Consider the following 13,469-nt stretch of genomic DNA (forward strand, 5'->3'; position numbering starts at 1 on the left):
TACTTGCAATCGGTTCTCCAGAGGTTGGGTTTGGGAACCCAATGAATACATATTGTTATGGCCCTATATGTGAACCCCACAGCAAGAGTACTTGTTACAGGGAGTCTGTCGAGCGCCTTCTCCATCCACAATGGGACACGGCAGGGTTGCTCCGTCCCCACTGCTCTTCATACTCATGCTAGAACCTTTCATTAACTGCATTCGGCAGTCATATGATGTCCTCCCATTCTCACCATGCATGTGCGGCTCAGGGAGTGCGCAGCGTGGCGACCGGCGGTGTGCTATGTCCCTCGGACACAGCGGATCACCGATCCATGGAAAGAGCCAAAGATTTCGACTCGATCATGTGATCAGCTGTGTCTAATCACAGCTGATCGCATAGTAAATAGGGAAATGCCGGTTATTGGCATTTCTCTCCTCTCAAGCGGTCACGCTGACAGAGGAGAGGAGAGCCGGTAATCGGCATTCCTCGGAGGGGACATGTACACCGATCATCAGGGCACTGATGATCAGTGTGCCCTGATGATTTGTGTAGCCCCAGCAGTGCCACCTGTCAGTGTCCATCAGTGCCAGCTGTCAGTGCTCATCCATGCCACCTGCCAGTGCCACATCAATACCACATATCAGTGCCTACCAGTGCACATCAATGCCACATATCAGTGCCTACCAGTGCACATCAATACCACATATCAGTGCCTACCAGTGCACATCAATACCACATATCAGTGCCTACCAGTGCACATCAATGCCACATATCAGTGCCCATATGAGCTGCCTTTCAGTGTCACCCATCAGTGCCAGCCAGTGCCACCTATTAATGCCAATCAGTGCTGTCAATCAATGCCACCTATCAGTGCTGCCTGTCAGTGCCACCTATCAGTGCCAGTGCCATATATGAGTGTTGCCTTTCAGTGCCCATCAGTGACACCTACCAGTGCCTCCTCATCAGTGTCCATCAGTGCCACCTATCAGTGTCCATCAGTGCCACCTATCAGTGTCCATCAGTGCAGCCTATCAGTGCCTATCACTGCATCCTCATTAGCGCACATCAGTGTAGAAGAAAAATCACTTATTTACAAAATATTATAACAAAAACTAAGAAATTTTTTTTCAAAATTTTCATTGGTTTTTGGTTTAAGAAAAATAAAAAAAACAGAACTGATTAAATACCACCAAAATAAATCTGTCAAAAAAAAACTCATATGGGTACAATGTTGCATGACCGCGCAATTGTCATTCAAAGTGTGACAGCGCTGAAAGCTGGAAATTGGCCTGGGCAGGAAGGGGGTAGAAGTGTCCTGTAGGCAGGAAGGGGGTAGAAGTGCCCGGTAGGGTAGGGGTTAAAATCAATTTCAGCAAATCTCATGCTGTGAACATTACCTTGCCAGTGGCCATGGTTAAGCTTTGTAGAGACAATTTCCCCTTCTCTTGGCAACCGGAGGCCATCATGTACCTTGGTGTCCAGCTGCCAAAATGCCTCAATGAATTATTCACAAGAAATCATGTTCTGCTTTTACGCACTGTGACGGAAGATCTTAAAAGATGGGACAACCCCAAGTTTTCCTGGTTTGGGAGAGTGGCAATTTTACAAATGAATGTGCTTCCGCGCCTTTTGTATATCCTACAGACCGTACCAATAGAAATCCCCCAGACCTTCCTAAAAGCCTACCAGAGGATATGCTCACGGTTCCTTTGGTGCAGGAAAACCCCACGTATTAGCTATAGCCAACTGACACTAACCAAGCAGTTAGGAGGAATAGGACTCCCCAATCTTACGAAATTCTACTGGGCGTGCCATATATCCAGAATAGTAGACTGGCATGTCCATGGTACAAGATTGGATTAGTCCGGAAGCCTCCTTTATGGATGTACCCTTGCAGGCGATTCCATGCCTAGCTAGCAAACACCTTCCTTCTGCTATCCAAGCGCCCCCTTTGATCAAACCGACCATTCTCACCTTTCACGCAGCATGTAAGTGTACTGAAATCTCCTCGATCCCGGGCCCTATGACCCCTATCAGAATGAATCCAGATTTTCAACCAGGTATGACACCAAGATTTATACCGGACCTCTCATCAAATTCAGTCAGTCATCCGGGCCAATCAGTGCTTTCATGCCGGAAAGCTAAGGGATCGAGCGTACTTCACTTCACAACAGCCGGCAATAAAACTCTCCCCGTGGACATTCCTCCAGCTTCACCACTTTCTCACATCTGCTCCATACTTGATGTCTATGTCTTGTAGTCTGACAATACTCGAAAAACTTTGCTTGAAAACCGCTACACAACAACATGTCATTTCCACTGTGCATACTCTCCTAGATGCTCATATATCAGCCGATTCGGGGTTAGCGTGTCCAAAGTGGTCTACAGACCTACAAACTGAACTTTCTCCTGAGAATTGGGAACAAATCTTTCACACAGCACACAAAGGTTCGGTGAATGTATCGACCCAGGAAACGAATTACAAACTGTTGTCCAGATGGTACAGAACACCAGATAGATTACACAAAATGAATCCGACGCTTCCAGACAAATGTTGGCGATGTCAACAATCCCTAGGAACTCTCTTACATATCTGGTGGAAATGCTCAAAAATTCAAACTTTCTGGATGAAAGTTCACACACTGATTCACCAAGTTACCTCTGACTCACTAGAGTACTTACCTGCTGAATACCTACTGCACTCCTCCTCCTCATCTAGTCGGGCCTACCATAAGTCACTAGTGATGGATCTGGTGAACGCAGCAAGGGCCTGTATACCGGCACACTGGGGTTCCCCACTCGTCCCCTCACTAAAAGAATGGTTCAGATGTATAAACAGAACAGAGGGAATGGAGGAGCTGATACCTACAGCTAAGGAATCTCCATCTACATTTATAAGTATTGGGCTTGGCTGGGATCATTTCATATCTACCGAGATTTACCGTGTAATAGTAGACTAATGACATCATCTATTCATCATCAACACATTTCCAGACTTTTCTACAATTTCTAGTGACTCGAGCAACGGATTATTACCCTCTCTTTATTACTTATGCTACATATGCCCCTCTCCACTCCCAAGTGAATCCACTTCTACTGCAAAGCTCTACCTCATGGGATTGTGTAGATTGGGAGGGGTGGGGGGTAGTGGTTGGGGCTGACCAGACCCATAAGGTTTCTTTACTCACTATGCAATAAATGGAATCAGTGAGCGCTTAGTAATATAGCAGTTATGGCACAAAAAAGGTCACCACAATAACACCTCATAAAATACACAATTATAAAGTGCAGAACTAAAAGATATATACTCCAGTCTGGTAATAAATGATAATAAATGATAAAATAATAGTAAAATAATAGTAAAATAATAGATCAGTAAAATAATACAATAATGATAAAATTGGTGACAGTTGGTGGTAGGTGCTAGGTACAGGAGTGGATAGTGACTTCACGTTCCGGTGGCGTGGTGATAAATAGTAAAAATACACACTCACCAGATGCGTATCTTTCATATAATCAATATAACCAGAGGTCCCCCTCATGGGATGGGATGGATGAGCTGGGCAGTCTTAATGGACTCTCCTCCCTCTGGGTATTGGGCAGCCAAACAATCGTCTCCCTTGGTGTAAAACACCGGGCATCAATGTAGAAGCCTCTTAGGTGGATGGGCAGGATCCTGGTCAGCTCACAGCGGAACTAGTGTCCTCCTCTGGACTGGTGGACTGGTGTCATAAGTGATGTGGCTCCTATGCCTTGAAATATGGGCTCTAGAAATTAATGTTGGCTCACTGGGGAGCCAACATAAAATGGCCCATAGTGTAGTATTTTTAAAATTAATTTATTAATCCACGTGGTTAAGGACATAAAAAAGTATACAGGCAAAGGTATACTGACCATATACAATAAAAATATGGCCACCGGACCTATGATAGGAGCCAGTAGAAAGACGTCACGGCGTAATGGCCCCTCTGAAGTTGTACAATTGTACTTCCTCAGAAAGGGATAGTCATCACGCCAGTGCCGTGTGTCATGTCTAATATATATATATATACATACACAGTGTCAATGGAAACGATCATAAGACGCTGGCACATGTGCAGTGAGCTCGCACCATCTTCCTGCACTTTGCGCATGCGCGGTACGTGCGGCTTGTTAGGTAATGGCTGACGCATGCGTGGTTCACCCATGCCACATTGCCGGAGAGTGGAAATGGCCGTGAGCGCCATTTTGCCATAGTCCGGTAAATATATGTACAGTCTGAAGACCTGTCACTGGAATGATTGTGACAGTTGGCAAACCTCATATAAGTGAGGAAAAAACAAAGCAGCGATGCAGCAGGGTGCATAGTGGGCATGCTGATGGGGTCATTTGCTGATCTATATGCAGAATGCCCAAACATAGTGATTTCTCAGTGGGGAAAGATAATGTGCATATACCGCTCTATGGCAAAAAAACATCATATTAATAATGGGGCATACAATATTCTAAAACAGGTCAGTAAAAGAATAAACAGCATAATAAGAATATCATAATGAAATATAGAGAACAAAATTAAAAACCCCCATGAGATAAATGATTAGCATGAAATAAAAATGAATAGAATGACATTAAAAATTGAATAAAATACACTAAAAGCCATTAAAATGCATATAGGATACTAAATACTGCTTAAACAGGGCTAAAATCCAATATAATGCATATTAATATAGGATACTAAACAGGAATAAATGAAAATGAAAATACCTAAAAATACTCAAGAAAAATGATAAAAATGATAAAAAAAATATTTATTTTAATATGGAGAAGTCATGGGTGGGGGTACGGGCTGGAGGAAATACTAAGAGCTCAGTTTTGGAAAGATTGAGGACGTGGAGTGACATCCATGCCGATATGTTACTTAGTAGGTTAGTAATGTGAGAGGAGACTGAAGAGATGAGGTGAGGAGGAGACTGGAGGGGCAAGGTGAGGAGGAGACTGAAGGGGCGAGGTGAGGAGGAGACTGAAGGGGCGAGGTGAGGAGACTGAAGGGGGGAGGTGAGGAGGAGACTGAAGGGGGGAGGTGAGGAGGAGACTGAAGGGGGGAGGTGAGGAGGAGACTGAAGGGGGGAGGTGAGGAGGAGACTGAAGGGCGAGGTGAGGAGGAGACTGAAGGGCGAGGTGAGGAGGAGACTGAAGGGGCGAGGTGAGGAGGAGACTGAAGGAGACTGAAGGGGTGAGGTGAGGAGGCGGCCCTAGTGGACATGACGTTGGAATGTTCCTCCCAGCTGTCGGCTGTGTGATCGCGGTGCAGGAGGTCCGTCCCTTGGTTTTTCCCTTGTGGATGTGGCATTATAGAGGTGTCATTGCTGGTGTCGGCTGTGTGATCGCGGTGCAGGAGGTCCGTCCCTTGGTTTTTCCCTCGTGGATGTGGCATTATAGAGGTGTCATTGCTGGTGTCGGCTGTGTGATCGCGGTGCAGGAGGTTCGTTCCTTGGTTTTTCCCTCGTGGATGTGGCATTATAGATGCTGTCATTGCTGGTGTCGGCTGTGTGATCGCGGTGCAGGAGGTCCGTCCCTTGGTTTTTCCCTCGTGGATGTGGCATTATAGAGGCTGTCATTGCTGGTGTCGGCTGTGTGATCGCGGTGCAGGAGGTCCGTCCCTTGGTTTTTCCCTCGTGGATGTGGCATTATAGAGGCTGTCATTGCTGGTGTCGGCTGTGTGATCGCGGTGCAGGAGGTCCGTCCCTTGGTTTTTCCCTCGTGGATGGGGCATTATAGAGGTGTCATTGCTGGTGTCGGCTGTGTGATCGCGGTGCAGGAGGTCCGTCCCTTGGTTTTTCCCTCGTGGATGTGGCATTATAGAGGTGTCATTGCTGGTGTCGGCTGTGTGATCGCGGTGCAGGAGGTCCGTCCCTTGGTTTTTCCCTCGTGGATGTGGCATTATAGAGGTGTCATTGCTGGTGTCGGCTGTGTGATCGCGGTGCAGGAGGTCCGTCCCTTGGTTTTTCCCTCGTGGATGTGGCATTATAGAGGTGTCATTGCTGGTGTCGGCTGTGTGATCGCGGTGCAGGAGGTCCGTCCCTTGGTTTTTCCCTCGTGGATGTGGCATTATAGAGGTGTCATTGCTGGTGTCGGCTGTGTGATCGCGGTGCAGGAGGTCCGTCCCTTGGTTTTTCCCTCGTGGATGTGGCATTATAGAGGTGTCATTGCTGGTGTCGGCTGTGTGATCGTGGTGTAGGAGGTCCGTCCCTTGGTTTTTCCCTCGTGGATGTGGCATTATAGAGGTGTCATTGCTGGTGTCGGCTTTGTGATCGCGGTGCAGGAGGTCCGTCCCTTGGTTTTTCCCTCGTGGATGTGGCATTATAGAGGTGTCATTGCTGGTGTCGGCTGTGTGATCGCGGTGCAGGAGGTTCCTCCCTTGGTTTTTCCCTCGTGGATGTGGCATTATAGAGGTGTCATTGCTGGTGTCGGCTGTGTGATCGCGGTGCAGGAGGTTCATCCCTTGGTTTTTCCTTCGTGGATGTGGCATTATAGAGGTGTCATTGCTGCTGTCAGCTGTGTGATCGCGGTGCAGGAGGTCCGTCCCTTGGTTTTTCCTTCGTGGATGTGGCATTATAGAGGCTGTCATTGCTGGTGTCGGCTGTGTGATCGCGGTGCAGGAGGTTTGTCCCTTGGTTTTTCCCTCGTGGATGTGGCATTATAGAGGTGTCATTGCTGGTGTCGGCTGTGTGATCGCGGTGCAGGAGGTCCGTCCCTTGGTTTTTCCCTCGTGGATGTGGCATTATAGAGGTGTCATTGCTGGTGTCGGCTGTGTGATCGCGGTGCAGGAGGTTCCTCCCTTGGTTTTTCCCTCGTGGATGTGGCATTATAGAGGTGTCATTGCTGGTGTCGGCTGTGTGATCGCGGTGCAGGAGGTTCCTCCCTTGGTTTTTCCCTCGTGGATGTGGCATTATAGAGGTGTCATTGCTGGTGTCGGCTGTGTGATCGCGGTGCAGGAGGTTCCTCCCTTGGTTTTTCCCTCGTGGATGTGGCATTATAGAGGTGTCATTGCTGGTGTCGGCTGTGTGATCGCGGTGCAGGAGGTTCGTCCCTTGGTTTTTCCCTCGTGGATGTGGCATTATAGAGGTGTCATTGCTGGTGTCGGCTGGACACCTTCCTGGTGAGTGTTATACGTTACTAATAACATTTTACTGGTATTAAACGTCCTGCACCATCAGATCTCTTCTGATTCCTCCAGCTTTGCCCATGTTATTGGAAGATCATTTGCTGCTTAGCTGTTCCCTATGTGCTGATTGGATCACTATTGGTTGCTGTTCCTGGGATATCCTGCAGATCATCGCTCCCAGAGCAACATGCCATCATGCTGGTTTATAATATAATCAGCATATAGCTCTGGTGAGGGGATTCCCGTCATCTGGTGTCGGATTTGCACACGGGGGGGGGGGGGGGGTTTGTTTTCAAGATTGACATTAAGTTGTATTGGACTATCACTGTTATGGGGGCCGGACTTATGTTTATATTTATGGATTTATTTATATTCTTATTATTTATCCTTGCATGTTTTGTGAATAATTAGCGCACTTTTTATTTGTACACTATTTTACCTTTTTTGGTTAGAGGTGCTGCTTATTATGTGATTTGTTTTGTATTTTCTGTGGCGCTTCTTATATCTGCTACAATTATACCGTACCATTAGTATTGCTTCCATCTGACATTCCCATCTTCTGAGGGGTTCAACATTCACTGCGTACACTTGGGATCCATTGAGGATCGGGTCACTGATCATAGATCCCCAGAGGATTGGGTCACCGATTATAGATCCCCGGAGGATCGGGTCACTGATCATAGATCCCCGGAGGATCGGGTCACCGATTATAGATCCCTGGAGGATCGGGTCACCGATTATAGATCCCCGGAGGATCGGGTCACCGATCATAGATCCCCGGAGGATCGGGTCACCGATCATAGATCCCCGGAGGGTCGGGTCACCGATCATAGATCCCCGGAGGGTCGGGTCACCGATTAGAGATCCCCGGAGGGTCGGGTCACCGATTAGAGATCCCCGGAGGGTCGGGTCACCGATTAGAGATCCCCGGAGGGTCGGGTCACCGATTAGAGATCCCCGGAGGGTCGGGTCACCGATTAGAGATCCCCGGAGGGTCGGGTCACCGATTAGAGATCCCCGGAGGGTCGGGTCACCGATTAGAGATCCCCGGAGGGTCGGGTCACCGATTAGAGATCCCCGGAGGGTCGGGTCACCGATTAGAGATCCCTGGAGGGTCGGGTCACCGATTAGAGATCCCTGGAGGTCACTGTTTGTGTGTTTGTTGCACATGGTGTCACCTTTATACATGGTGTCATTTCTATGTATATATTTATATAGTATCCGTATCAATCTCATTATCAGAGTAGCGCTGCATCACTTCCTGGTTATAGGAAATATTTGTGACATTCAATAGAGATGAGAAGAATGAGCCGTCATTGGAATATAGAGGAAGGATCAGCATGCTGGGTGCACATCGATCGTTACAAAGATCCATCTCAGAATGGAGGGAGGCGGAGTCTTAGCTTGGATTAGAGAGGAGGGGCGGGGTTCTGTGTGGAGCATTCCAGTGGCTGTATGCCCTCCATACACCCAGAGATGGGCGTGGCCTCAGGTGAGACACCGAGAGCAAACCAATCCTGCGACATACATTGTCTCCCAGGACTAGGACTAGGCAGGTGCTCTTCCTTGCATTCCAAATCAAAGTTCAGAATAAATGAAAAAATAATAGAGTAAGATAGAATAGAATATAAAATAAAAGGATAAAATAGAAAGGAATATGAAATAAAAGAAAAGACTAAATAGAATATAACTGAGCTCTGAAATTCAAATTTTGTTTAGAATAAATTTTCTCAAATTTATTACTTTATATTTCTGAATTTAGTTGAATAGAATCCAACGAATATAACAGTTTTCCAACATTAGAATTTTGAATAGAATACATCTGAATGCTGATTCAATACTTTTTGAATTAGATTTGAATTTTCTGAATTTGAAACAAAACAAAACTAAACAAATTCCAAAACCGGAAAATGGAGGGAAATGAAATGAAAGGAAGTGAAGGAAAAGAAATGTGTTGGTGGTGCTCATGTCTAGCCAGGATGGTCCTGCTATGCAGGGCTCCAATACAGAGAGACTTCCCCTCACTTCCTGTCGGGGAAATTGTTATCAGCAGGACAGGAAGTGAAAGGAAACCATTCTGACAGAGTCCTGGATAGCAGGAAAAACTGACAGGGGCTCTAATCCTTCCACACTCCATCCAAAACTGAAAACACACATTGTGGCTACAGATACACTGGGAAGGTGTCGGCTCCAGGGCTATCATCTCCATCCAGGCTACACTACTTAGGGTGTCACTGATCCACAACAAGCAATCAGCCAGTGAAGGCAGAACACTCGGACCTCCTGCATGCTTGTTCCTGGTCAGTGACACACTAGGGAGTGAAGTGAGGTTTAGGATGAAGATGACAGCCCCGGAACCTGCAGCTTTCTCCACAACTCACTCCTGTTTCCTGCCCTTCCTCCTATTGGCTGAGTATTGCACCAATCACCAATCAGATCATCCCCCTTGTGATGTCTCTGGGCAGATCTCTCACTCCTGGCTCCTCCCACATATGTTTATACAACCTACCCATACACCTACCCCAGCATGGAGGGGCTGAGTGAAGGTGGTGGTGATGGTGTGGAGGTGTCGGATCGGGTCACACAGATCATAGAAGGAGATCCGCCCGGCCTCATAATCCAGATCTATCCTGACTCTGGTACTGGAGACACCGCCGGGGAATGGGGTCCTATTACTGTCATGTATCACTGAGTACTCATCATTCCACAACACCTCCAACCCCCAGGACTTCTTATTACATCCAATCACTGACTGACCTCCTCTCCTGTCTATATTGGTGTAACACATCCCGACTCTCCAGTACTCTGACCCCCCGACATCCACGTCCCAGTAATGTCTCCCGGAGGAGAAGCTCTGACTGCTCATCACCTGAGGACAATCCTGGAACCTCTCTGGTGTTTCTGGCTGATTCTGATGTGATGATGACCAGGATGCAGTTTTCCCGTCATCTGATATATGTAGATGATTACCAGCTGTCCTCACATCCAGTAATATGTCTGTAACCCCTGACACCCCCCATGTTTGCTGTACAGCCCCAATATTTGGTCCTCCAGTGGGGGAGGGTTGGGGGTCTGGCCTGGATGGTGGAGCATTGATGGGACCTTTGCCCTTTGTAGTAGAATGTGGAGCAACATGTGTGCCTGTACATTTCTGTACATTGACCCCAGACATGATATCAGATAAACCCGTGTGTAATGTGTGTAAGATCCCCCCCACATCCCCATCCCCTCCATCATGGAGGAGGTTCTCATGTCTCTCTCTGTCCTCATCTCCACCCTCAGTATCACACAAGTCACCTGTGTCTGATTCCTGTAGGACAGTCAGTGGATCCGTCATGTTACACAGCTCCTCAATGTCCCTCATCTTCCTGGACAGCTCCTCCTTCTTTATTTCCAGATCCCGAATATAATAAAACATGGGACGGGAGACCCGCTCTGCCCACCTGGAGATGTCCCTCAGGACTCTTTTCTCCAGGTCTTCCAGACGTCTCCTGAGGTCTCTGAACAAGGCAGGGACTCTCTTGGTTTCATCATATGCTTTTCCTTGTACTTTCCTCCTGCGTTCCTGCAGACTCTGGACTCTTTTCTCCGTCTCCGCTCTCTCTGTCATCAGTTTCTGCAGAACATTCCTCAGTTTCTTCTTCTTCATCTCAGAGGCCTGCTCCAGAATCTCCACCTGGTGTCCCCGATGTTCTCCATCCAGGCTGCAGGACACACAGATACAGGTGGAGTCCTCAGTGCAGTAATACTCTAAGATATTCTTATGGATGGAGCATTTCCTGTCCTTCAGGGAAGTAGTGGGATCACATAGGACGTGTTCTGGTGACTTGCTGTGGACTCTCAGGTGGTTGTCACACAGAGAAGCTTTACACATCAGACAGGATTTCACAGCCGGTACAGGAGTGTGAATACAGCGAGTACAGAAGACCCCGGACTCCTGCTGCTCTGGATGGGTAGACTGGAAGTTCTCCACTATATTACGTAGCTTCCAATTCTTCTGAAGGACAGGACGTTTCTTGAAGCTTTGATTACATTCAGGACAGGAATAACCTCCAGACCCCTTCTGTGTATCCAACACACGGCCAATACAGTCCCGACAGAAGTTGTGTCCACATCTCAGGGTTACAGGATCTGTATAAAATTCCAGACAGATGGAACATTCCAGCTCCTTCCTCAGATCAGAAGACGCCATCGCTGAGAGCGGAAGAGAGAAATGAAAGTGAAAGTCTTACACTCCGTACCAAAACCTGGGTACGGTACAGGCCACTGACTCCACTTCCCCTGTGGCACTCACCCATGGAGGTCTCATCTGGACCCATTCGCCAAGACTGAGCGATCGCAGAGGAGGTGGTGTCAGCTTGCTCCTATCACCGCTGAGCACCTTCCTGGTTCTCCCTAACCCACCCTCTCTATCCTTTATCTCCTTTGAGGCGCACTGCATCCAACTCTTCTCACCCACCCCCCTAAAGGATCGCAGTGATCTACAGACCTCCTGGGTCCATACCCCTCTTCCTGGACAACTTCACCGCCTGGCTTCCCTTCTTCCTCTCCTCTGAGCTACCGACCATCATCCTTGGGGACTTCAATATCCCCATCAATGACAACAACCCGGATACTTCCCAATTCCTCCACCAGCATCCTCTCACTGTCATGTCCTGACATAGCCACCACCTTGTACAACGACTCACTGTCAGCTGCCCTAGACTCTCTGGCACCCCTAACACGCATCATCAACCCTAGGCCACTTCAACCATGGCAGAATGACAGCACTAAATGCCCCAAACGTCGCAGTCGCGTGCTAGAGAGACTATGGCGCAAAACCAGGTCCCCTCATGCATTCTCCCTCTACAAATCTGCCTTCCTCACTTACACCTCCTCCCTCCACGCCACCAAGCAGGCCTACTTTGTTAACCTGATCAACACCCTCTCCTCCTGCCCTCGCCGACTCTTCTCCTCCTTCAACTCCCTGCTCTCTCCCCTCCCTCCTCCGCTCAGTACCTCACTCACTGCCCACGAGATTGCCACCCATTTCCACAACAAGATTGACGCTATGCGTAAGGACATTGTCAACTCGCAATATACCTCCCCACCTAGCCTCCCCCCCATCACCCCCTCATCTCCCTCCTCCTCTTCCCTCACAACCGCACTGCCTCCCACCTCTCCCAAGGCCCCGCCCACCATAACCCCCCCTGCACTGCACTCCCTCAGCCCTGTCACCACTGAGGAAGTTGCCAAGGTCCTCTCAGAAGCCTGCCTCACTACCTGCCCCCTGGACCCTATCCCCTCTCAACTCCTCCGGTCACCCCCCTCTTCCCTCATCCACTCCCTCACCCACATCTTCAATCTCTCCCTCTCTACTGGCGCATTCCCCTCCCCCCTAAAGTACGAGCATATCTCCCCCATCCTCAAAAAGCCCTCCCTGGATCCCGCGGACCCCAACAACCTCAGACCCATCTCCCTGCTGCCACTCACCTCCAAGCTCCTTGAGTACATAGTCTTTGATCGCCTAAGCGCCCACCTTATTGACAAGAACCTCCTTGACCCATTACAGTCCGGCTTCCGTCCCCTACACTCCACTGAAACTGCCCTCCTCAAAATCACTAACGACCTTCTAAACGCCAAAGCCAAGGGCGACTACTCTGTCTTCCTTCTCCTGGACTTCTCCGCGGCCTTCAACACAGTTGACCACCCCCTCCTCCTTAATAAACTACTCTCCCTTGACTTCAGAGATACCGCTCTCTCCTGGTTCTCATCCTACCTATCCCTATGCTCCTTCAGCGTCACCTACAACGGTGCCACCTCCCCCTCTCTGTTGGGGTCCCCCAAGGCTCTGTCCTTGGACCCCTTCTCTTCTCCATCTACACCTCCTCCCTGGGCAAACTCATACACTCCCACGGCTTCAACTACCACCTCTACGCTGACGACACTCAAATTTACCTCTTCACCCCCCACCTCACCCCCACTATCTCCGCCCGCATCACTCACCTCCTAAACGACATCTCAGACTGGATGTCGCTACATTTCCTCAAGCTTAACCTCTCCAAAACAGAGCCCCTCGTCTTTCCCCCTGCCCACACCCCCTCCTCCCCATCCTATCCATCATCACCAACAACTCCACTATCATTCCCGCCCCGCAAGCTAAAGTCCTTGGCGTCATTCTTGACTCGAATCTCTCCTTCCAACCTCATGTCAAATCACTTACAAACACATGCAGGCTCCACCTCCGCAACATCGCCAAAATATGCACCTCCCTTACCCCAGACACCACTAAACTACTCGTACACTCCCTGATTATCTCACGCCTGGACTACTGCAACTCCCTCCTCACCGGCCTACCCCAGT

At 48.8% G+C, this 13,469-nt stretch overlaps 1 protein-coding gene across 1 annotated transcript in view; it reads right to left on the minus strand.

Annotated features, from left to right (window-relative positions):
* The window catches only part of LOC149435272 (uncharacterized), a 57,394-nt gene that overhangs the window by 36,979 nt on the left and 6,946 nt on the right, over window positions 1–13,469 (minus strand). Inside the window, exon 3 of the mRNA XM_089662848.1 lies at window positions 9,649–10,355. Within this exon, the coding sequence (XP_089518974.1) occupies window positions 9,649–10,355 (707 nt within the window). The remainder of the gene's footprint in view (window positions 1–9,648; window positions 10,356–13,469) is intronic.

This window comes from Staurois parvus, unplaced genomic scaffold (assembly GCF_062004578.1).
Source record: "Staurois parvus isolate SC_StPar_1 unplaced genomic scaffold, SC_StPar_1.0 ptg001566l, whole genome shotgun sequence".
NCBI lineage: Eukaryota > Metazoa > Chordata > Amphibia > Anura > Ranidae > Staurois > Staurois parvus.